A 26,446-nucleotide genomic window follows, 5' to 3' on the forward strand; every position below is an offset into this window, starting at 1 on the left:
CTTTATCTTTTATTTGTATTACTGAAATGCCGAGTCATGAACCAGGATACTAATGTTGGGCACTATAGAAAAAGGCACTATAGAAAAAGATGGCCCCTTCCTCACATACTTTAAAAGGTAAGAAAACCAAGAAGATATTGAGTATGGTAGGCAGTGGTTTCAGCATGCCATCCATTTTAACTGTAACTGTATTGAAGGACTTTGCTCATAAACATTACATAAAACTGCCATGAACATAAATAGAATTGAATCTCTTACCCATGGAAAGTGCCAAACTTTACTTCCTTTTAGCTAAACATATATGGATTGCTAGTGATGAATGTTTCTGGGTGGGTCTCATGATATGAGGTGTCTGTACATGAGTGCAGAAGCTGCTCTGATACACTATAATTACAGCATGTTGGAACAGATTCACTTAAGCTTCCCATGTCTTGTGTATTAGTGTCCACGTGCTTCAAAACGGTGTCAGGGGTGCTTGAACTAAAGCGCTGTCTCCCCATGCCTCCAGAGCACCTGTAAAAGTGCCCATGCAGTGCTGCTGCATGTTGATTTTCCTGTTCACTTTAAGTTTGAAATTATTCTTTTTGGCTGAAAAAATATTTGATTTTGAAGATTCTCTTACTAGATTTTATACTTTGTAAGTGTAGATTGCTGTGACTATTGGTTTATAGATCAGACCACCACATACAGAAATAGCATGGTTATGAAATCTTCAGGATGTATTTAATGAAGTTATTTGAAAATCGTGTTGTATTTACTTTTATGAACAAAACAGATCATTTGTATTTAACATGTATACTGCAATAGTATGTAAAAGCCACAGCTGGTCTTGGTTCCTTGATTGGAGTTGCTGCACAAACATATAATAATTGATAGTCTCCGACTCCAAAACATTATAAGCCAAAACACAAGTGAATGATATGGAAAAACATAGCAGGCGAATGAGAAGAAAAAGCATACTGGGATGGAGTAGGGAAGATGGGAGCATAAATTTGAGATGTGTCCAGTTCCAAACTTGTAATAGTAATCACAGCTTTCTACCTGTCAAACCATTATCTGGGTGTACCTTACTGTATGCACTATATATAAGAGGTGATTTTTGAGAAGGGAATGGAGAGAGAGAAGAAAATCGTTTTCAGGATTTTGATAGAGAATTGTTTTCCACTTCTCAAGTCATTGTAGGAGAACTATGAAACAAAGTTTTGCTGATTTGGGTCCAGATTTTATAAAAGACCCGGATGATCTAGTTGGTGCTTTCCAGTGTAAGAGATACTTTAGGTTTTTAGTGTTTCACTGACAGTTTCTCTGAACATAATGTCCAAGGTTTTGATGCCCTTTGTCTCCAAGTAGGTATTGTAAAGAATGTGATCTCTGCTTTTTCTAGTGTTTTGCTTTGAAAGGGATTAGTTTAAAATGTCAAAAGCAATTGCTTAAAATTATTGTTTAAAGTTTTCTTAGATCAATTTACTTGATCTTTTAAAGGAGAAACATGCATTTAACATTATTTAAAATCCAAAATATGGTTTGTGAAATCTCACTAAAGAGAGTGCATGCTCAACAAGGTAGAGATGATAACCTGCTGGATTTGGAGGAAGGAAGGAGACAGAAGCTCCATTTGTCTTCCCTCCCTGATGCTATCTATTTCTTCACTGGTTTTCTGCAGGATTTGAGCATTATGGATGGGGACGATGTTGGGATTAAACAGGGTCTCATTTACGCAAGACAGCTACTCTTAGATGGGAGTCATTGAGTAGTTAATGTTCAATGTTAATGCTGAGTTAATGTCCTCAGCATATTTACTTGCTTTCCCCCTATGTACTCTCTGTGGAAAGGTTTGGCGGCAATCTCCTTTTACAGTGCATTGGTGTAGGTTTGCAAGGCTGGGAGGTCCAGAAGGCCGGGCAAAGAGAGACGGCCTTTGTACAGATGGTTCTGACTTCCAACAGATTCCATAGGAACCATTGAGACCTTGGGTGGAAGCCCCTGTTTTTTCTGCATGTACATTTGTATCTGTGTCCATGGAACACACAGAACATTACCATAGGGTGATAACAAATGAAAAATCATGGCATTTTTTTCTCACAAGCTATGAGTGACCAGATTCTCATGAACATAATGAAACATTATCTGAGTAGACATTAAAAATTAATGGCCTATTTTAATTACTATTAATCTATATTAATGGCATATAAGTCCATATCAATTTCTTTAAATAAAAGGTGGAGGTTGCTTAATACCTTCTGTTAACACTGTATTTCTTTCTGACATGGAAACTGCTTAATTTTTATTATGTGTAATTTAAAATGAAAAGTATCATAGCACGAATACAAGAAAATTGAAATGTAAAAGCTGTTGTAGGTTGTGTTCATCACCTATAGATACTACTAAGACATATTTTAAAATATGTCTTTAAACTGCTTATTTCAAAAAGCTCTAAGCTGCAGTAAAAGATTTAAAACAAGAAGTTATTTTTCTTAAAAGTATTTGGATTAGCAGGACAGTGTACTGTAATTGAATGAATTATGATTTGATGTCTAGGAAGAAGAAGCAGTGTTGTATTTGGACTAAGAGATTACTTGCTGGCTTTGTCACAGTTGACATTAATTATTGATAGAAGTTTCAGAAATAGCGCATGTGCCGACAGAGTTGACTGTAATATAAGATAGAAACTGCAGTGATGCTAGAGGGATTATAAAGAAGGAAACACCTGTAGAATGTGGACTTCTGTACTTCTGAACATCAGATTTTTAGTTTGCTATGAACTACATTTATGAGTGAGAAAATAATGAAAAAGATGAGTCGCCAAGCTTATTTTTATCGTGTCCCTCCACAGGAACTACACAGAAGAACCCAACTTCAGCCTGAACCAGCAAAGACAAAGGCTCTTCAGACAGTTATAGAAATGAAGGTATGAGCTTTGCATGTTTACTAATACAATGTCTTTTCATTTTAAGTTAATTTAAATTTTAATATTAAAGCATTCATTAAGTGCTAGCTTTTACTACAGAATTTATTCCAGTGTTAAGCAAGGGAACAGTCAGCATTTCTCTCCTCCACCCCCATTCCAAAATTGTCAGAGATCTGTAAAACAGTCAGTGACTAATACCTCTTCTAGATGAAAAGCTGAGGCCTACAGTTTCAGGAAAGGTATAAAAATATTCTTTGTCTCCAGGAAGAAAAAAATTCATGTCTCTCCAAAGCCATTTTTGGCAAATAATTCTACCCTCTTTTCACACATTTCCTTAATCAATCACCCACATGTTAAAAATATAGCATGCTGATAAACTCTTCAGATTTTAAAAGCTTAATTACTGGAAAGGGGAACTATTTATTTATATCTATATAATCTATTTACTATGTAATTAGGGACCTACTTAAATTGTGGTGAGACAAAGAGTGTTTCATGGTCTGCTTGTGGCATGCAGAGTCGGTTTTGCAGGCATTTCATGGTAGCCCTGCCCCTCACTTCTGATTGGCCCTGGAAGCCCTGTTTGTCACCGCTGATTGGCACCAAAATACTTTTGCTTTCCTGACTGGTGCCTTCACTTAGTCTGTGTCAGTAGCTCATCCTCTCAGTAATTCTCTCTCAAGTCACATGCTCTATAGCTTCAGTAATGGCTGTGCTTTCTTTGTATTCATAGAAAATTAGGTTTGGAAGGGACCTCAGGTGATGCATCAGAGGGAATGGCGGGGCACATGCTCCCCCCAGATTTGTGTGCCCACAGCAGGCACAGGGCTGCAGCCTAGCTGAACCAGCAGGGGCAGGAGCCATGTCTGTAGCCCAGCATGCAGGACTTGCCGTGGGAGGGAGGAGCGGGGTAGCGAGACTCATTGCTTTCACTGCCTCCCCACACACCCACTGTCTGCCCCACACACTGGGGAGCTGGTGTCTGGGTGCAGGGGATAGAGGATTGGGAGTGAGGGGCACCAGCAGAGTCTGTGGGCTGTTTTCTACTTAAACTGTTTACTGAATCAGGATTGGCCATTGATGTTTACAAATGGGCCCTGATACAAAAAAGGTTGAGAACCACTGATCTAGTCCAAAATTCCTCTAAGCACATTTTTAGGGGGTCAGTTCCATGGGAAATTGCACCTAATGCCATTTTTTCAGTGATCTCAGAGATCACTGTTTTTTGTTTTTTTTGAAAACGTGAAACTGCAATTTAAGTAGGTCCCTGTATATAATCATATATAAAAGACTTCCATATTCTACCAGATATAGGATAATTCTACCCTTTTTTTAATCCTGCACTTCAGTGGCTGCCCTCACTACACCATTGTTACTGTTCTTTGTTAGGAAGGTAGACAAACAGCTTCCTTAAAATTCTGCTTGGTGAAGTTTTCAACTTTATAGAAAAGGAGGATACTCTGTGTTTTATATTATTTTACTGATCAGAATATCTTCACCTGTTTGAGGAAAATTTTGTTCGTTTCAGTAATAGGAAAAAAAATTAGAAACCTGAGCCTAAAAATCCTTGCTCCCATGCAGGTAATCCCTACTTACTTTGATAGCCCTATTCATGCAGGTAAGAATTCTACAGGGTTGACTTCTATATTTATTGAATAAAGAAGATACTAAAAGAGAACTTCAGGTTTTATTTGTCACAATAAGAACTCCTGCTTTCTCCTGGGCTAGCATTGATGTACATAAGGTGTAGGTTCATCAAAGCCTGTGGAGTTCTAGTGGTATAAAATCTATTGTAACTCAAGTCACAATCAGGCCATACCTGAGTGGTTGTATAACCTTCTGTATAATTTAGTGTACTAAATGGCAGGAAAAATTTACATTCTTATCTACCCTAATAATGTAATCACAATTCAGCACTAAGTTTACTGTTTCTGGATTATTTTGGGGCACAAAATTCTTGCATTGTAAATCTTACTCTTTACTGTAGACTCACCCAGTTTACATGAGAGCCTAAATACTGTATGCAATAGACTAATTCTACGACACTTTAGCAGGTCACAGCAAAACCTGTGCTATTGCACTAATGTGCAGTAGAATTAATGTAGCATCACTGAAAAGGTGTGCGCAGTAGCACCGGTTACTGCACCTTCAGTAAATTCACTAAACTTAACGTATGGTACCTACAGCACACAATGCACATGTAGATGTGCCCACTATGTCTGTGACTTGACAAACTTAGCTGTACCAGCTATTGTCAAGACCAGCCAAATAAATTCATATAATAAAAAGTATTTTTTAATACTGGCTTTTAAACAAGACTTTGTAGCTGGCATTGTCTATATTTCTGTATAATTTGCTTTTCTTTCGAAGACTATGTTTAATTGTATCTAAACAGTTTCCCTCAATTCGTAAGTTCCTAGACTCTCTGCAGCCTACTGGAGCCACAAAAGCATGTGCATAAAATGAACACAACAGAGGACATTTTTTTTTAATAAGTATTTGTTGAATATTGAGGAACAAATGCCAAATGTTCTAAAGGCAGTTCCAGATGTGCTGAGACCAAAAATTATGAGTGGGTATAGAAGTAATGTGTAACAGACTAAGTCCATATAATGTGCCTTTAAAGAAATTATATTTCTGTTGAAGGTCACTCCCCCATTGCCTACACCTCACTGAACAAGTGTTTACACTGCAGGTAGTTCAGGAATTTGTACAAAGGGATGGATTTTGTGACATAGTTTAAGGAAAATCTGCTCTGCAAGTGCAGTTCTCTGATTGCTCTGTTTGCTATATAATATTGCTATCTGAAGCTTGGTGCTGTTAAAAGATTTAGGATTTAGGTCCTAATCCTAAAAATAGCTTAAAATTCACAACATTTTTTAAAGTATAATATTGGAACCTTTTAATTTGTCTTCTAGATTTTGAATTGCTTCTAGAACACATTTTTTTGGCTTTATTGACAATGAGGGAGACCATAAACTGATTATTTTTGTAATGAAACTTAGATTTTCACATTGATATGTCGACCCAGAACCTATGTCTAAGAAAAGCTCCAAATATTATAAGACTCATTATTAAATTGTGAGAATTGGTAACAAAGACTGAAATACATTACTGATGGCCTTTCCTATCAGCCCTGCTAAAAGAAATGCAAATTAAATGCATGTGTTTTTCCACTGATTAGAGTGAATAACTTCAGGATGTCTGAACACTAAAGTAAATGTGGTCTTCCTAATAGCTAATTATTAGCTTGAATTATTCCAGTGTGTCTAGCAAAAAGGAGTATCTCAGCAACCCCTTTATATATATATTTACTTTCTAGTTCTTCATAATAAAGAATCTCATTTGTGATTAATGAACATGAAATCATATACAAGCAGCATTCTGAGGGCTGGCTGGATCTACCTTTCAGTTCTGAGGGACAAATTTCCTTCTTTTTATGTCCACATCCTACCGCTGGGGCTGTCCCAGTAAAATATGTCCGATACTAAAGGTAAAAGGGACAAATGGAAGCTGTCAAACTCCGTATGATTAAAGAGCAGTTTTCATTACTATTTCCTACTTTGGAATGTTAACCAGTAAACACAGGGACAAAATGAGGAAGGCAAGGATAAAGGATGAGTTGTACCTGGCAAAGGAGGTTAAGGACAACAAGGAGAGGTTCTGTAAGTATGTTGGCCAGAAAAGAAGGACCAAGGAAGCTGTGGGTCCCCTGTTAACAAGCCAGGGGAAACTCCTGACCAAAACAGTCTCCACTGAAAAAATTAATAGGGATTATCTGGATAAGGAAGGGGGCAAGATGAGGGAGGAGATAACAAAAGATATGGTCAGAGAGCTTTTGTTGGGTCTGCATGCATTCAAGTTAGCAGGGCCAGATGAGCTTTGTCCCAGGGTCCTGAAGGAACTAGCAGAGGAGATCTTGGAGCCTTTGGCAATGATCTTCATGAAGCCATGGGAGATGGGCCAGGTACCAGAGGACTGGAAAAGGACCAGTGTAGTGCCTCTCTTTAAAAAGAAAAGATGGAGGATGCAGGGAACTATAGACTGGTTAGCCTCACCTCAGTACCTGGCAGGTTACCGGAGCATGTCCAAATGAAGGCCATTTATAAGCATCTGGAGGAGAAAAGACTATCACAAGCAGCCAGCATGGATTTATGAAAAACAAACCATGTCAAACTAGGGATGAGAAAGGTTAAATGTTTTTAAAAATAAGGATATTTATACCGGTAATGCATTACCAGTTAATGTTTAGCACAGGGTGCAGTCTAGCAGAGAAGGGAAGTTATGTGATGCCTCAGCAACAGGAAGACAGGAGGGAGGGAGGAAGGAATGAGGAGGAGGGGATGGGAAGTGGTGAAGAGGACTGTGGCAGGGCACTGTTTGTGCCTGCCACTTTAAGGGCCTTAAGCCAATCAGGCAGCAGGTGCTTAATTGCGGTGGCCATTTTAGAGCTTTGGGCACCCATATAAACAGGGCAGTTTGCTGCTGGCAGCCAGGCAGCAGCATTGCCTGGCTGTGAGGCTTCTTAGAACACGCTGGAGGTAAGGGAGGAGATGTAGGGGGTGGTAAGGAGGCTCTTGATCCTGGGCATGACCTAAAACTGCACCCTGCAGGGAGTGGATGGCTTGGTGGGGCTCTCAGTGTCACAGCAGCCCCCAGGAAATGCCAGGCCAGTTACCACCCCGGTGAAAGGTGGGTCAGGGTGCCTTAACCCCAGCTTCCACAACCGGGTGGGTCACCCACTAGTAGGGCCAAAAGGTGGACCCAGGAGTGAGAGTAGGGCTAGAGACTCCGACCTGATCAAGAGAGTACCCTCAGCTGGTCCAGGCAGGGGCCAGAACCAGAATGGTCAAAAGGGCCAGGGGCCCATGGCGAGGGATGCCCAGAGTTTGGAGGGCCTGGGGTTCCCGACTGTGGTGTGTGCTTCCTTCTTCCTAGCACCTGAAAAAGCCCCTCACCCAATGGTGCCCATGGCTTTGTGTTGGCTGTGTTGTCAGGGGCTTACTGCTGTCCCCTTCCCCCCATTTTCAAAGGACCTAGGGACCAGCTTCCAGCAGCAGCTCTGTCTGAGGGGGTCTATGAGAGGCTCCTAGCTCCCTGCATTGCTCCAATCAGGCAGCATCATGGCACCTCCCGTGGCAGGGTGAGGTAGGGCAGGTGCTGGCCTGGAGCTCTGGAACCCCCAGCCAGGACTAGGTATGTGTTATCAGTTAACCATTTAACCAATATAATTAGAGAAGTGTAATGGATATTTTTAAAATGTTATTTACATCCCTATGTCAAACAAACCTGATTTCCTTTTTTGACAAAGTATCTACTTGGGTGGCTGAAAGGAATGCTGTAGATATAGTGTATCTGGATTTCAGCAAGGCTTTTGACAAAATTCTGCATGATCTTCTCATAAACAAATTGGAGAAATGTGGGCTGGATAAAACTGCTACAAGGTGGATAGATAACTGGCTCAGTAGCCATAAGTAAAGGGTAATTATTAATGGGTCTGTGTCAGAATGGCAGGAAGTTTTGCGTAGAGTCCCATAGGAGTCTGTCCTGAGCCTGGTGCTGTTCAACGTGTTTCTTAACAATTTGGATGCTGGCATAGGAAGCTTCTTGAGCAAGTTTGCAGACAACATGAAATTTGGAAGTCATAGAAGTCACAGAGAAGTAGGGCTGGAAGAGACCTTGAGAGGTCATCTAGTCTAACTCCCTTCCTGAGGCAGGATCATCACTATCCAAACTATCCCATACAAGCATAAACTAAACTCTACATAAGACTACACTCAGCCCAAACACAACATAGGCCTAACACTGTAACCTACCTTACAGCAGCCAATATCTTGCTTCTGTAAAATGCCTTCCTCTGTAATGGGTGGGAGGAGGGAAGAGGGAGATGGGCCTCTGCCCAGGAGCTGTTGAGCATATATTGACAACATTTTACAGAAGCAGAACATTGGCTACTGTGGTTCTCCTGCTTTACCTGTGTTAGGTTAGAGTATTAGGTCTATGTTGTGTCAGGGCTGAGGGTAGTTTTATACAGAGTTTAGATTATGACTGTATGGGATGGTTTGGATAGAAATTATCCTGCCTCAGACAGGAGTTGGATTATATTAGTGGTCACCAACCTGTTGATCTCGTGCATGCATGTGCACAGCCCACCCCCAACTCAGCAGGTCACTCCATGAGGGAGGGAAGGGGCAGGGGCCAGATGGAGGCTGTCGCGATGAGGGATAGAGTGCTGCAGAGGCAGAAGCAGGGGCAAGGTGAGTGGGACCCTGGCTGGTGGGTGCTGGGAGGATTGAGCTTGTCTGAGCTGGCTGGGGCCAGGCTGCGCTCAGGCCGGGTGGCAGCAGTGCTGGGAGTGGGACTATGGGAAGGGGGCTGCAGGCACCTGAAAATTTGGCATAGCCCCCTCCACCCTCCTCCCAGTGCTGCCACTTCCACCTTCCCTCAATGCAGCGGGGCCCAGCTCCCCTTCATGAAGACCATGGTGCTGCCTTCCCCTTGCCCTGCCCTTCCCCCCCAGGATCTGCATGGGAGGAAGGGCAGACTGGGGCTGGAAGGCAGCACCGCACACTTCGTGGCAGGGGTCTGGGCTGTGCTGCGTTCAGACTGGACGGTGGCAGTGGAGCTGGGGCTATGCGGGGGCTATAGCAAATTTTTGGGGGCCTGCAGCCCCCGTTCCCTCCCATAGCCGCACTCCCAGCACTGCCACCACCTGACCTAAGTGCAGCCCAGCACAGCCTGGCCACAGCCTACAGTGACAGCTGACCTAGCCAGCATGCAGATCCGTAGGCACACACCCCCATGCCCTCCCCAGATGAGCCGCTTGTGGCTCTGTCCTGTGCTCTGGTTGTGCAGGGCCTTCCCCTGCTCCAGCCCCGTTCTCTCTCTCACTGCTGTTGAGGTGGGAGCCAGATTGAGGCCCCAGTTGTGAGGGAGGAAGTGGGATTAAGTGTGGGGCCTTGATCTGCCCCACCCGCCTACATGGCCCTTTCCCCTCCCCCTGCCCCTTCCCCCACAGACTTACCTGTTGTGGAGGGGCATGCCCCCACATAATTTGTTCTCCCTCTGCCTGGATCTGCCCTCCCACTTCTCTCCCCACAGACTTACCTGTTGTGGTGGGGGTGTAGTGCACGGTAGATCTTGGGCTGCCTTAAATACCAAAGGTGATCTCCTATTTAAACAAGTTGGAGACCACTGGACTAGATGATGCCTGGAGGTTCCTTCCAAACCTACTTTCCTATAACTCTAAATTGTCTTACTTCAGTGCAGGTTTGTACTTTTTGTAGAACATTTGCTTTAAATTATGATGTATTAAAGCACTGATTTCTCTACAGTGTTCCGGTGGTGGGGAGGTAAATATGCGACACTACTTTGAGGTCATACCCACCCCTTCTGCGGCCCCTACCAGTACAAGCTCCCACCTAAACCCACTCACCAATTAGCATTTGGTCACAATCTCCTACTCAGCTCCCCCAGGCTTCAAACAATATTTTCCTCCCCAGTCAACCTGTCTGTTCTTTCCCTGGTTCTATTTCTGCCCCTGTACAAAACATTTTCCACTCTTCCCCACTCAAATCTCTCAGTCTTCTCTTCTCCCTACATACCTAGTTTCCTTTCTCTTACCTCTCCTCCCATCTCTTCTTCCTATCTCAGACCCTTGTTTTTCTGGTCCATCTTTATCCTCTCACCTGATACTCATATCTTCTTTCCCCATGACTTTCAAACTGTCTTTGTCTTTCATGAAATCCTTTCACCCTTTTCTCTCAGTCCAGTCCTCACATTGGCATCCTTTCATCTGTGAGAGGCAGTGGTTATTGCAGCCTCTGGCATAGATGGTTTGCAGTGTCACATGTGACTGAATAATACACTCCAAGATTTGCATGATCTGTGGCAGTGGTTGCAAGTGTATGTCATGATTGGGTGGTTCAAGAGCTACTTGCTTCCTGTGGATGCTTTTCACTTAAAGCTGTTGAAGCCAATTCCTGTCATTGACTTTAATGCCCTAGTGGAGACAGAGATGCCACTTTTTTGATTGCTTGCCAAGGTTTCTCACTGGTCAAGATCAGTTCCAAATACTTTCATGTCTTGCTTGCTTTGTAACAAAGCTTGGGATGTCCTGTTGTTCTTGTTTCCCTCTGATAGTTCCTCATATAGCATGTCCTTTGGTATACGTCCATCTTCCAATCTGCTCAGATGGTCAGCCAGCGCAGTCATCTCTGTTTGTGCTGGCTAGGCCAATCCAGTCCAAGTTGTGTGTCAGAAATGTCACATTCTGTTCTGTTGTATCTTCTCAAATCTCCTAGTTGTATTTTATCTCTTCCTAGATTTATTTGCCCCTCTCTCTTGCTGACTGATCCTTCCAGTTTGCTTTCTCAGGCAATCTGCTTTCCCCAAATTTCTGGTATTTTCTGTTTCCTTGCTCTTCACAATTTTCTGTACCTACCTCCTTTACCTTTGCTTCCTTGTTACCATTCTTCTCCCCCTGAAATGCCCCTGGCAGCCCCCCTACTCCAGTAAGATCATGCTCACTATGAAAAATGGAGTCACAGTAATCCAGAGGGAATGTACAGTAATCTAGAGGAAGATTCACAGTTCTACTCTCCTCTCCTTTTCTTCTGTTCTCCCATGCTTCCTTAATTGAATTTGTTCCTTAATGTTACAATCCCTTTTAAGTTTTCTGCAAGAGTCCCCTTCATAAAGCGGTGGCACACTGGAGCATTTATTCTTTTGTGGCCTCAATCACATGAAATAAATTGAAGTTTCAAGATATCATTTTCACATGAACGGGTTCAATACTCATTGATTCTATAGACTACTGTACCCAGGGTATTGCAAACCTAAAGGATAAACAATAAGTTAGAGCCCATGAGACTTGTCTTAAAAAGGAGCTTTTCTTAAGTATTGTGGCTTGTGTTCTTGTGATTTGCCTTGTGAATGCTGAACTTGCTTTACATCTTCACATTTTAATTTGCAGAGACAAGCAGCCCTTACCCTCCCCCACCCAGCAATCTCACAATACTGTGCTTGGATTGGGACCTTAAACACCCCCAGTCCTGCTACACTAGCTGACTTAATGCTCTTGGAGATGGACTTTGGGGCAGGGGAAGACGTTTTGTTTTTTCAGGCTGTAATGTGTGCATGCTATGGGATAAGAGTTGGGGCTGAAACATCCTTTTGTCCCTCTGCTTCCTAACACCTCTCCCCCCATCTGCTGCTGCTTATCTTTTGACTTGGTTCTGGTCCATCTGCAGTCACTGCTGGCTGGCCAGGAAGGGTCTAAAGCCAGCATGTACTCTGTGTCCTGGCCAGAGAAGGGCCATAGCCATGACTGAGGGTAAGTGGCAGTGGAGAGTGAACACTGGGGTAGGAGCAGGGGGCAGGAGCGATGAACAGTGAGAGGGACAGTGGAGGAGACAAGTAATGGGCTGGGCAGGTGGCAGGACGTACAATTATTGTGGGGGAAAGTGTGAAGGGGTGCAGAGGGAGAGGTGGCAGTGGGGAAGGGGCGGGGGTTAAAATGCTTGACTCCCCTTCCAGTTCACCCCTTCCCCCTGCTCTGCTACTGCTGTAAGTCCTTGAAGCTGCTGCAATTTTGCATATATAGAATATAATTATTGTCTTCATTGTAAAACAAAGCTAAAATGCCAAAATCTGTATAGTTTGGATACAGGAGCAAAACACATTTAAAATGGAAAGGCCTTAAGTGAATGGAAATATTTGTGGTTTACCTTGCTTGCAGAAAGGACCATCCTTTTATATTGATCCAGCTTTGATATTTCAGGTATGTTACAGGTTTGCTTTTAGGAGACTGTTTGCGTGTGCAGTGTAACATACTGTTTTTGTCTAGACAGCATGAACTTTTCATTTCTCTTGGCCTTAAACTCAAACATAAGTGTTGTCTCATTCAATCTCATCTTAATATCTATACCAACATGGTCAAGAGAAAATCATATATTTTAATGTTCTACTTTGTAGTTCATTAATCATTTTCTCTTTTCTGCCTGTTTGATAACAGCCAAATTCTGTTGTGAATGAGTTTTGTAACACAAGAATATCCCCCAAAATTATTTGTTATAAAATTTTTAATGAATTTTTAATAAATGTCAAGTAAAATTCATAATAATTGCATTCAAACTGCCTTTCAGTTGGCCCAAAATTTGGGCCTACACTAAAGTCACACTGTTTCTAGAAAATAAATATTTTGAGAAGGCAACGATCAGATGATCAAGTGTTCATATTAAAAGAAACAAAGCAGACAAACCTCCCACCCTGATCTGAAGGGTTCTGCTCATTAACTGAGGGAATAGAAAACTCACATTTGATGCACATATAGAACTAAACCAAACCAGCCAGCTGTTTTTAAATATTCTATGCACAAGAATTATTCACAGGAATAATTTGATGAATAGTTTCAAATACCAAATCTATTTGACAATAGTGATTTGCTTACTGACATTTCACGAACAGAAAAGGAGGCAAATTGCCTTGAATAAATTACTTGTTAAAATTATTTACCTGACCTTATTCTTTACTGAGCAGGGTAAGCTATATCCTACTAAGATGCATTCGATTCATGGAGACTTAATGTCAGTATCACTGAAATAACTTTCTAAAATGAAATCAGGACAACCCTCAATAATTTCCTTGCTTCAGAGTACGAACCAATCATTGCAAAGGGCAGGAAGTAAGGAATCCACCTAGCCTCCTTGGCCATACGTACCATGGTTCTGCTGAATGAGTTTATTAATGGAAGACAGAAGGCATCTACATGAGATATTACATGGCTGTAGGAATGAACTATGGTAATGTAGCTCGTCGCTACAGCCATATAGCATCAGTGGGCATGAACTGTGATGCTGATGCTATGTTACTGTAGTAACTAGCTACATTGCCGTAGCTTGTCACTATGGCAACGTAGCATATAAAAATAACTGTGCACCTCCAGGACTGTGCAGTACCAGCAGGTAAAGCAAGTACTAAATGAGTGTGCAGTACCAAATGCGCAGTCAGGGCCACGTGTAGACATGCCCAGTGGCTCTTTCTTTTGAAACCTTAAGATATTGGTCACTATTGGAAACAGGACAGACAGTGTGTTTGGTACTCTTGATAGATGGCTACGCTCATCCAATATAGTACATTTTGCTATATATTCCTGTGCCTTCAACAGGGATTTGGAGGATCTAACTGTTACAGAACTCAGAGAAACTCTATACTCCAACTAGTACTCTCTTATTTAAGCTTACATTGGGATTGCCTTCTTTCTTTGCAATAAATCACAAACTCAGATAGGATGTTGGAATGCTGCTGGTATAGATAAAGCGTAAAGCTTGAAGAAGATTCTGTAGCTATTCCTTTTGTAGCTTCCAGTTTGTTTCTGCTGTTAGATCCAGTATCAATATATTTAGCCACCACTATAACTGGTTAAAAGTTGCCATTTAAAGTTTTTGTTTTGTTTTGGAGAGTGCTGATTGAACCAAATCAAAAGGTTTCATGAGACATTCTGTTTAATCTTTTAATGGGGCCCACGGTTGCTGGATTCATGAGTGGTCCATCTGCCCGCCAGCCTGCCTAGCTCCAAATATTCCTTGTTACATGGCAGCTAACCATATAGATTCCCTAGGCTTCCTTTGTCTCTGGGCTTCCTGGCTCCCCAGTTTTCCACATTCTGCTTAGGTTGGCAGACTTCAAAGATTGCACAGCTCCCCAGCATTCTACCTGGTATGTTCCTGGGGCTGCCCAGTACCCTGAATTGCCTGCCTGCTGAGGTGGGCTCAATAGATCCCCAGCTTCTATGGTTGCATAGGTATTTCACCAGCCCAATAATTTTTTTAAAAATGCTGTTTTTTGTTTTAGAAACACATTTTTTAAATCTGTCTGCAGAAAATGTTGTTTCTTATTTTTTGTTTAATTCAGAAATAAATAATTTTGATAACCGCAGATGTTCCATGGGGTGAACTTTGTGGCCCTGGTACAGCTACTAGTTATGAGTTTGACATGCTTTGGTTATGTCTACATGATTTCTTTGCTCTCAAAGCGCCCCCCTGGCACTGATTGCTGCCCACACAGGACAAATATGGAAATGAGACAGTGAAACCATTCTGGTATGCTCCTTGCTGGTACCACTCGTAGGTCACAGTGAACTGTCTTAACAGTATGTTCAAGATAACCATTCTAATTACTTAGTGTGCTATATTTTTCATTCTGTGACCAAAATGAACTATTTGCATATTATTTCACAGAGTAAAAGGCATGCTGTTTCTCTGGTAGTACTTTTATAAGTAACTTGTTTGTTGTTACTCATTAATATGCTTTTCAGTGTTTTGCCTCTCAGTGTAGATGAGTTGTTCTTCTTGTGCTCTACACAGAATAAAATTGATGATTTATAGAAGCAAACAAAATTAATGAGAGCATAGAAACCTTGTAAATTGAACATTTTGTGTGAATATAATCTTTTGCAAAATGGCATGTTTTCTGGAGAAGGATAAAAGGTGAACAAAACCATTGCAGGTGATTCTCAGCTTGGAACACCTGTGCAGTTGTTTGTATAATTAATTTTCCAACATATCCATATTTTTAAAGTAAGCCACTATTAGGAATAACAAACTTGTCTGCTCTGCCACCTGTAATGAGAGCTTTGCTGATACCAACCAAATCGTAATCTGAAGGAGGTCCTAAAGACATGTTCTTATCCTGTTACAGAAGAAAAATTACTCTACATATAGCTTCCATATGGGAGTTTTCAGTAAGGGTGCATTGATAGAGATTTTGGGGGCCAGTACCGATAGCTGATTTTTAAGGAGGCAAAGCAGCCAATACCGATCCAATTTCTGATACAGCTGATAAGTCTGTTGTGGTGAAAGGGGAGGGGAGTGGGAAAGGGTGTAGGGGGGGCAGATGAGCACCCCCTCCACGGTGCGAGAGGAGTCAGATAGGGGCTGGGGCAAGCACTACCCAACAGGGGTGGGATGGGCATGGGACAGAGCCACAGCTTGTCCAAGAGGCACGACGGGAGGTGTCTGCCCCCAGATCTGCACAGGGCAGGAAAGAGCAGGCAGTAACTGTGGGCCATGCTATACTCAGCTGTGCTGGGAAGGAGGGAGTATGGGGGCAGGGCTACAGCCACACCAAATTTTGCCATAGCCCCACATAGCTCCCTCTCAGAGCCTTTGCCTCCCACACCGAGCACAGCATGGCCCCCAGCCTGCAACTGCAGCCTGCTCGGCTCACCCTGCACAGATAGAGTTCCAGGAGCACATGCCTCCCCTCCGCCACCCTGTGCCCTCCCAGATGAACAGCAGGATCTGCCAGACAAGTAAATGAGTGCCAGACAAGCAGCAGCTGCTCCCCTCACTTCCTGCTCCACCCTTCCCTCTGCCCCCGGACAAGTGGCACCTCTGTCCCGCACTTGCACCTGCCCTGCCCTGGCTGGGCAGTGCCTGTCCCAGCCCCACTCCCTCCCTCACTCTGGGGGTTGTTGATCTGGCCCCCCATACCTCTTTTCTCCCCCTTCCCCGTATACCACAACACACTTACAAGCTGCACACAGCTCCCCAAGCTGCCAGGATGTGTGCCTCACTGCCTGCGTGCTGCATGCATACACTTGCATTTATTGGCCAAATTATCGGCCACTTCAGGCCGATTTCCGATAGTCAATTTTCTTTATATCTGTGCCTATCTGATATCAGGCCAATGTATCAGTGCACCTCTAATTTTCAGCTGTTTTCAAAATATGATTACCTAAAGTGGTATTTCATGGTTAAGTTCTGAAAGAGGTTTCCTCAAGACAATAGAGAAAAGGCTAGGTCAGTAAGGCAAGCATATTCCTCCAAGGAGCCCTTGAAGTAAGATTCGCCTCCTAGCCCTGTGGATCCCTACTAACTTGTGGGCTTAAGTCCTGGTGTGGCCAGGCTGGATCCATGCAGCAGAGAACCTCTGTTTCCCCTCCCTGGCCCCCAGTTCCCAGCACAGTGAAAAGCTGGTAGGATAGGCCCATGCTGGAACTTCTGTCTGCAGCTGTCAAGAGGCTGGGGTGAGGTGAGGAAGGGAACCCCCTGCCATGTGGACCTGGCTCAGCCTCCCCCACCCAGAGAACCCAGCCAGTAAACTGGGAGACCGCAGTCCCCAACCCCACTTTTCTCCCCAGCCTCTGCTGATAGTTGCTAGCTGGCAAGGTAGGGGGCAGGGTTGGCTTCAGCAGCCTCCTGGGAGACATGCTGGAGTGTCCCATCTGCTTGCCTTGGCCAGTGCAGGCAGGCATTGAGTCCCTCTCCCCCTTCCCCCAACCAAATGGCAAATGTCTGTTTGGTTCTTTCGTGCTCTAACTTATATCACCTTAAGTACAGTGTATGAGCACTTTCACCAGGGGCTTTCTGAATGCCTGTAGTTAGCCCTAGTGAAGAAATGGAAATGAAAAAATGATTTCTCTTCTTGCTGAAAACAACAAGATAGACACTTTCCATGTATGTCTGGTCCCAGCAACATCCTCTATTCTCCTTTCAGTCCCATATGTGTCTTATGGGAGCTCTTTTGCCCAGAATATGCACTGGCATCAGAATGCACTTTTTTTTTATGGATGCTGACATAGCCTGAAACATTATGCTGCCTTTCCTTTGGGGTTGAAAGTCCAGTTTCTGCATTACCTTTAAGCTCTGTCAAAGGAATTCTTTGTTTACACTGGTGTAAAGGAGAGCAGAATTTATTCCAGCTTCTTGTATTGTATTGTTCTTCTATAAGCAGTGTGGTGCTTAGATTGCATTTTAATGTCAAATTTTCGTGTGACTATAAATACTTCCTTTCTTTCTGTCTCTTTCTAAAATCTAGGACACAAAAATAGCTTCACTTGAGCGCAATATAAGAGATCTCGAAGATGAAATACAGATGTTAAAGACAAATGGAGTTCTGAACACAGAGGACCGTGAGGAAGAGATCAAACAAATAGAGGTTTACAAGAGTCACTCAAAGTTCATGAAAAATAAGGTACTGTCAAATAATGAATAGTTTAGTGGCATTAAAATAATGTGAACGTCAGTTTTAATTGGCCTCTTTTCAACTTAAGTAATTCTCTGAAAGTTTGTTATAAGTAAAACTATAACAAGCGATTTCGAAAGGATTTGCTTCAGGACATTTCTTCTTTATAAATAAAGGCATTTTAAGTATTGATTCAGGAAAGGTAGGGAGGAGTCAAATTCACTACATGTCCTCAGCAAATACAAATTGATTAATAGACGACATTTTTTAATGTTTTCAACTATGTTCCCCTATGAGTTTGTCTAACCTGTTTCATAGTTTCTTTTTATTTTCTTTCTTTCTGTCCTCTGTGACCCAGCTTATCCTTTTTTTTTTTTTTTTTTTTTTTTAGGTTTCAAAGAGCATTTATAGATGTACACCCAGAGTTGGGGGAGGGGGAGGTACTTCGTTTAGAGTGACTTCGAGAGCTGCTCTAATTCAAGCACTTGGAGCGTCACCTGTATCAGTGTCTCCACACTGAAAAATGGTGGTGGGGGAGCTTTAACTAAAGCTCGTTGGATGAGCTTTTAGTTAAAGCACCCCTGCCACCATTTTTCAGTGTGGGATGATCTAATACACTTGATATGAGTCTGCTGGTGCATGGTAATTACAATGCGCCAGCAGACTCAATTAATTGAGTGCTCTGATGCGTTGTAATTACAGTGCATTGGAGCAGCCTCGTGTACATGTACAGGTGCGTAAAGAATGCTAAATGGGTTTCCATTCTGACCCGTGGTGTTTTCAGAACAATTTGTAACTTAAGTTTCTCAAGACCATACTATTATGACTGGCACCAGTAACATAACCAGGGCTGGGGAAAAGAACCATATGCCCCAAGTGTCAATTTAAAGGAGATACCAGCAGCATCCTCAGCACGTCTGGCTCCCGTCTTCAGCACACAACAACAACTCTGCCCAGGGTACCAAAACTGCTAGTTATGCCTCTGGTTAGTACCCCTGCAAGCTGTCATTTCCACTGTGGCTTGTACACTAATTCACTATTTTATAAAAGCTTGTCTTTTTGTGGTTTGCACTGACATTGCTTTTCAGCTGAGGATCTCAAATATTTTATAGGTTGGTAGATACTATTACCCTCAGTTTCTAGATAAAGTGGTCAGATGAATTGGCCAGGATCATAAAGAAAGTTTAGTCACAAAGTTAAGAATACAATCCTATGTCAAGCTATTAGACTCACTGGACAATACAGTTTCTTAATTTTAAAATTTATCAGACTCAAATTGTGATCCCAGCTTACTTTTTACATCATTTAATTTATATTTGTACAGGTGCTCTGCAAGTAAAGTGTATGCCAAACTTAGTTGGGGGGGGTTGTTACTTTAAGATTAGTTTTCTGATTTTTAATTTTTTTGTAAACTGTCTGAAAATTTTAAAGTAGTTTTTACAAGCTGCAGTCTATTCTTGGTAATATCCAGTGTACCTGTTCTGATTTTTCCCCTGTATTTCTACACTAGCAACGTATAAAATGGGTTTCTGTAATATAGGGGTAGGTCAGCCAAATTTTTTAAAGTGGAAAAACTGGGGGCAGATAATTGAGGATGGGGCGGATTAGACATAATATAGGGATCACTTTGGGGGACACAAGCAGGAAGGCATTTTATTATAAGATCCCTTAAGATGCGAAGGAACATGCAATGACTGTAGCATTAGGGATGCTGAAGAGAAAGGCCAGCCATTTGGCCTTCTGTAAGGAAGAGGAGACTGTCATAATGCTAGAGTACATGTAGGTAAAAAATGCTATAATAATTGTGATCATTGGAAAGATTTACATGCATTTTTAGTTTGCTTGATTTCTACTTTTCTCCTTCCTACTCAAAATTTAATTTTTGTGAAATTCTGTGGGACTAATTGTTGTTAGCTGAATTAAAAATTAGAAAAGCTATTTTTATATTGAAATTTATATATATGGACTTGGAAAATTACTGCCCAAGGAGATGCTGCTGCTGCTACTTTGCTAGAACCTGTATGGCTGGAGGAATGAGAACATAGGTAGGCATGCTTCAGGCTGCTTAAGGTTACAGTACTCCAGGGCAGGTTTATCTCTGATTTGTATTACCCAGTTCATGTTCCATTAATGTGTGGCCACTCACCACAGATGAGCCACCCAAATTGCAGTCCTCCAGCATCCTAGAATGCAGTGTCCCCTCCCACATCCCCCTGTTTTGTATGGACAAACTTTCCAGACCCTGAACTGTATTGCCCAGGAGGTGGTTTTGGCACCAAGCCAACTCATCTTCTTCCCCCCAGAAGTGTGATCTTCCCATCCCCAGGGGTGCAACCCCATGCAACTAGCCTGCAGAGCATGTCAGCTGGCCAGGTCACAAAGCACGGGCAGGTCCCAGAGTGCAGTGTAGAAAGGATGGAAGGGGAACAAGGGAGGGGGCCAAATCGGCTATCCATGAGTTGGGTCTTCCTTCTTTAGGCAAGTGTTTTTCCTCACTTCTCTCTCTTTCCAGCTACCCTGGGAAGCAAAACCAGCACCCCCTAAGCCCCAATCCCAATGCTTTGTTAAGGCAACTCACAACTGTAGCTCCTACTCAGGCCTGAGCTCACCAGCCCTCTGGTGGCAGGTCACAGCTATGCAGGTGGGGGGCAGTCAGAAAAGGGTTTTAGGCTTAAGGTGTGACTGCTCCAAGCTCAAACCAGTCAGCATTTGAGCAGCTCAAAGTGCAATGTGTAACAAGGCCCTTTGTGCGAGTTTGAGTTTGGAGCAGTCATACAATTAGGTCAGGGGCTTGAAGGACTAAAAGATAAAAAGCCTGTCTGCCTACACTCCATTGCCATTGCTGCTGGGCTGCTGCTCTTATGTAGGCCGTGCCTGGCTCAGTTATGTTGAGCCCAGTTAACCCTTTCCTGCCTGCTCCCCTGGAAGTAAATAGCGGGGAGGGAGCAGTGAGTGAGGGTCTGGGGTGCTAGGGAGGGTAGGAAGCAGGGCAGTGGGTCCGGTTTGGTTAGGATGGTGGGAGGCAGGCAAGGTGTTTATACTAAGGTGTAACCTAGAGTAGCTACACCTTCATGTAAGACAGGCTGGGTAACCTGGATTAGGGATAACCCTGCCCTGGAGTGCTGTAAATTTGAACTGCCTAACACGTGCTTAAAACTAATTTGTCCACACTAATGTGTGGACAATCCAAAGGTTAAGAGCTCCAGGAACCACCCAAATTACTGTGTAACAAGGACCTTAGTTAAGTTACAACTTAAGACTGAGTTTTCCCATGTGTAAAATGGGGGTATAGATAATTACATGGTACTAAATGATTAGGATTTGAAGCCTCAGAAGGAAACTAGTACAGTACCTTAGTTTTAAAAAGTGTGGGCTATCCTGGGATATATGACAGCATATTTAATTTTCTTGTGGCATCTTGGCACATTTTTGCTATTAGATTGGATTCTTCCTATGAGAGAGAGGAAAGCTTGAGGCCTTTTCAGAAGCTTAAGTTATGTTTTGAAAACAGCTATCTCTCTGGCGTTTTTGTGCTCAAAACTCTCTTTTAAGCCCCCTAAATGGAGTTATTGTTACTATGACTACAGTATATCTTTAAATGGGGTTAACCTGCAGATGTGTAGTTTTCAGTGACCTCCAATATAACTTTTAAAATGTGTCATTAAATATACAGAATCTTTTAAAGTACAAATAATGTATGAAGCCTAGTATGTAAAAGGGGAAGCTTTAATGGTTTTGAAGAGGAAAAGTTTCACTATATTTCTGTGATCTGAGGAGCAGATGAATGAAAGGAAGATTACTATACATACCATTGTTTTGTCACAACCTTCTGATCAGTGCTTTGATAAGTGTGTACAGGATTTCATCAGAATGTGACAACTTCTTTCACCAGTCCTGTCCTTCCTCTTACAATTGAGATTTGCAGCAAAGATACTAGATCTGCCATTCATCACAGAACCTTTCAAGGTGGAAAATATATTTATATGGCTGTCAGCAAGCAGATCTTATTATACTCGATCTGTTGAACCCAAGATCAGTGATAAGGAATTCTGATAAATATAACTCCTGATTGATGCCAAACAGTAGAACAAGGCTCTTTTCATGATTAACAACTGTAAGTGCTATAATGCTATTTAAAATAATTTTACTTAAAGAATTAATATTTTGTGTTTAGTTCCTTCTTTATTTGAATAAAAATGGAAGGTGTACCAGCTGTACAGAAGCCATTAGCAAACATTGCTTTATTGAATTTGAAAAGCAGAATGCATCAAAATGTTTTCCTGTTACACAGAATGTAACACATTTATAATAAGCATACTCCTTTAAACTCCCTCATCTGATAGTCCTTTGTTACTGAATTAACAAAGAGGAGAAAAATTGTAGGAACTGATAGGAAAAAGAAGTTGTAGGTTATTTCCCCTTGCAAGAACAGATTTGTTTTTGTTGTCTCTAGTAATGGGCCAACATTAACAAAACTTAGTGCAGATGCCACCATTCAGTAAATAAAGAGATAATCAAAAGAGAAATTAAAAGTAATTTCTGATGTCTAAGGTGGCAAACATTTTTGGATGCCTACTTTAAGTATCTACAGAAAATAGAGATGACAATATTTGTTCTTTAAATCATTTCTGCTTTATGGAACAATTTTCTACTTAGTGGGTTATGTTTTAGCTAAGAAAAAGTTTTTTATTCAGTGATAACATATGAGAAAAATTGGCTGGTTGGACTAAAATGTAATTAGCTCATTTTAATGCTGTCAGACTAGCTTTAGGAACTAATATGAAACTCCGGTGACAGCGTAATACAGTTTAATTTAAAATCTGTTTCAAGCAATAATGAATCAGTTTTGGAGACTAGTTTCAATCAATTACAGAAAGTCATGCTGTGGAAACACTGTATGATGAATAACTTAAAACTTTAAGGCAGAAGGCCAATCATGGACTGAGAAAAAATTAAGATTTTTAGGTAAATTATGTTTAAGATGAGCTTACAAGGCAGTTGCAAGTAAAAGAAATATAGGAACTACAGGAGGAAGAGAACTGTAAGGAAGCCTGTCACAGTTACTAGTGGCTCGTGAAGAGAAGATTTTTATACTACCAGTGACAGGGTTGTGATAAGGATGGAAAGGTAAGTGTTAGGTTAGTCTGAGGGCTCAAGAGACTATAGCAAGTCCATGGAGAGATCCAGAAACAAAGTAAGCTTTGTTCATCTGTGCTTTGAAAAAACATTGGCTGGGAAACAATAGGAATTAAAGATAGAGTTGGGTTTAGATCTTAAATAAGGTTATGTTCCTTACCTTAATTCTACCACTATTATTTTTACTTGTCCTGTGGGATCTTATCCTCAGCTGGTATAATTCAGCATAGTTCCATTGACTTATTTGGAGTAACATAGCTGAAAAACTGGCACATTACCTTTTAAAACATAATGCATACATTCTGGAGGGCAAAGGCCGTGTCTCTCTCTCATTCAGTAGAAAGGTACATATTTTTTGGTGCTGAGGCAAAAACTGCATATAGAAGATGGAAGATAATAGCTTTTTGCAGATTCTAATATCTGAGAAGTTAGACCTTATAGAGGTGACAGAAGAGCGAGTTATAGTGTAAACTGAGGGAAGGCAGACCCATGGATAAGGGTTAGGATTTCAGCAAAGGTAGAGTTGATGTCGGGGCATATTAGGCAATGGTAAAGAGGTGGTGACAGGCAAATTGCACATGAGATACATGAGAGAATGAGGAGGTCAGGATGAGGGGCAAACCTAGAGGTCCTTGGATATCATCAGGTATATCCAGGTTATCTTTATTTTAATCTTTCTAATGCAAAGCAAGGTTGTGGTCAATATTTTATTTTTTGACATTGACAGACGTGTTCCTTGTTGGAGCAGGGCTACTACTTCTATTCAGTTTGACCTTTAGTGGAATGAATATGCAAACACTTCAGCTAGGACTAAGAAAATTATTTAAAGCGCTTATTTTTTAAGGGTAACAATACTTCACAAGAATCTTTTATCAACAATCTTATGTAAAAAATGTTTCTTCAGATGATTATGTGATGCCGCTTTCTGTGTTGGACATGCTTGTTTCCCTATCTGTTTCCCTTTCTTGCATTGCTTTGGTAGAGACCTCAATCTTTCAACTTTCCTTTTTTAATAAAGAGTTTTCCAAAGACACAGTTATCTTAACTCAAGTCTTTTCCTTTCCATTTGAGAACTATAACATATTTTCTTAAACTCCTGACAGTTTGCAAATCTCCTAACCAGAACAGCATGCTAATAAGTAGACAGTTTCTGAGACATGAGGAACATGCCTATGATGAAAATGAAGTAATATTCCTTGGCTGATTATTTCTAAGGGTGTTGGTTGTGTCATGTACAAAACTGGGAAGAGGTTCCAGTAGAGATTAGGTGTGCGTGATGTCCACATGGGTCTCATAGAAAGCATATGATGTAATTCAGATTGGCCTCTGATCTAGTTTTCCTCTTACATATCCCACAGACTTTCCCATCTTTATTTTGCATACATTTTTGTCTCTGTTACTATATCTGCTTACATGTTCTGTCAAAGGAAGTAAATAGGAAGGAAGGAAGAAGGTGATTTTCCTTCAAACTCGACTCTTTAATGTTTTTCTTAAGCAATGCACAGCTTTAATTTTTTACTTTAACTTTCCTGACATTTTTTATTGTAATCGTTTTTTTTTCTTTTGATAAATTCAGACTATGGAGGTGATTGCTTTCATTTTCTCTGTCAGTTATGCAATAGGCAAGGGGTGCCTAGCCAATTTCTCCAACCAACTAGACAAACATATTGAAACTTGTGGCGAGAAGAAGGGTATATATGTATTAAGCTGTATATGTATAGTCTGTAGTCTGAAGAATCGCCTTTTGGATTTCATTTTAAAGAAATCACTTTCATATGTCAAACAAACAGTGTGTGATCAGAAACAAATATTTCTACCAAACCTGTGATGCAGTTACATCTGTGAAATATTTTAGTGCATCAATCTTGAGGATATTGCTGAACCTGACAAACGTTGGGTTTTTTTAAAAGGATGTTTTTGACTACCATTCTATCCAGCTCTTCATTTCCCTCATCCCAAATGTCCTATGGGATTAGACTGAAATTAGAGGATGGAAGGGGTGCCTCTAGCAGTCCACTGCTCACCCTTATACAGTTTAAATTTTCTTATAAAAAAGAAATGTTTAAACCTGAAGGTTGTGAAGAAAAACTTAATGTAAATCAGGTGTTGTCTCCTTCAGTCTGCAGAAGGACTGTCCAAGACAATAGCTTTGAGAGATGTTACTGCTCATAGACATAACTGTTCCATGACATAAAAGCCCTTAAGTCATCTGATGACCAGAGTTGCAGCATAGAAGTTTGCAAAGAACATTTGTTATATCATTTAGTCCTATGGTTCTCAACCAATATTTTGTACCAGGTCTCATTTGTAAACATCAATGGCCAGTCCCACCCCAGTGCCCCTCACTCCCAACCCACTGCCCCCCACCCCGAGGCCCCAGCTCCCTAGTGTTTGGGGCAGGGCTTTATGTGTGGGGATAATGAGGGATCCCAAGCAGCCCCTTGTAGGCAGGAACTCTGGCAGCCTGCAAGGGAAAAGTCACAGCTTCCTACATTTTTCTCCTTTAAAAGAAAATCCATTTTTAAAGTTTGTTGATCCATTTTTAAAGTTTCTTCATGACCCTGTGATATTTTTGTGACCCACTTTTGGGTTGCGACCCACAGGTTGAGAAATGCTGATCTAGTCCTAGGGTGCATTGCGCCATCTCATGTAAACTTCTCTGGAAAAGAACGTAAGGAAACCCCTACCCCAGCACAGATCTGAGCCTCAGGTTCATTCTGCCTACCCAGCAGCATGAAGCATGGGAGAAAGTCCCTCCCACCTCCAAACAACAATGTGAGCAAAGAGCAGGTGAGCAGGGATACCCCTGCCCTGGTGGAGTACAGCCTGGGATTTCCTTGACTTCCCTCTACATGTGCAGTGAGCAGGAGACACCCTACCTGGGTGTTACCATAGCCTGGGGTCTCCAGAGCAGCAGCAAGCATGGTGGGGGTGGGGAGAGGAGGTGAGATTTTTCCACCCCTGCCCATACTTGCTGCTGCCCAGGAGACCCCAGGTTACATCTGGCTGAACAGAGTGTCCTCCCGTCCCTACGTGTGTGGTGGAAAGTTGTGTGTGTGTTGAGGATATCCCTACCACCCCAGTTTGCTGCTGTCTGGGAGATCCTGGGGGGTCTTGGAGAATGACTCCTTAGTAGACACATCAAATTTTTTCATTGGTGCTGCTGACCACAGACAGCTTTCCCAGCTGGTCAGCAGGAGTGGCACAAGTTGTTATGCTTTTTTCCCTTCTCCTGACATCCTGCCCTATGCAAGTGTAGTCATGCATATCACTTAATGTCTTTATCATGAAAGAAAAGCTATGCTGCAATTGGAACAATGTCTTGATCTACCTTAGGTTCTGGGAATCAGTCTGGAAGGGAGTGAGATCATAGAAGCAGGGTCAGAAGGGACCTTGTAGATCTTCAAGTCCGACCCCCCACCTGGGTGGGAGAAA

The 26,446-nt window shown here is 41.9% G+C and overlaps 1 protein-coding gene across 2 annotated transcripts in view; it reads left to right on the forward strand.

Moving 5' to 3' along the window:
* The window catches only part of ERC2 (ELKS/RAB6-interacting/CAST family member 2), a 951,034-nt gene that overhangs the window by 307,512 nt on the left and 617,076 nt on the right, over positions 1 to 26,446 (forward strand). For both annotated transcript variants that reach the window (XM_019536909.1, XM_019536910.1), the window contains exons 4-5: positions 2,834 to 2,908; positions 17,729 to 17,884. In XM_019536909.1, the coding sequence (XP_019392454.1) occupies positions 2,834 to 2,908; positions 17,729 to 17,884 (231 nt within the window). The remainder of the gene's footprint in view (positions 1 to 2,833; positions 2,909 to 17,728; positions 17,885 to 26,446) is intronic.

Source organism: Crocodylus porosus, unplaced genomic scaffold, assembly GCF_001723895.1.
Source record: "Crocodylus porosus isolate Cpor-Errol unplaced genomic scaffold, CroPor_comp1, whole genome shotgun sequence".
Classification (NCBI taxonomy): domain Eukaryota; kingdom Metazoa; phylum Chordata; order Crocodylia; family Crocodylidae; genus Crocodylus; species Crocodylus porosus.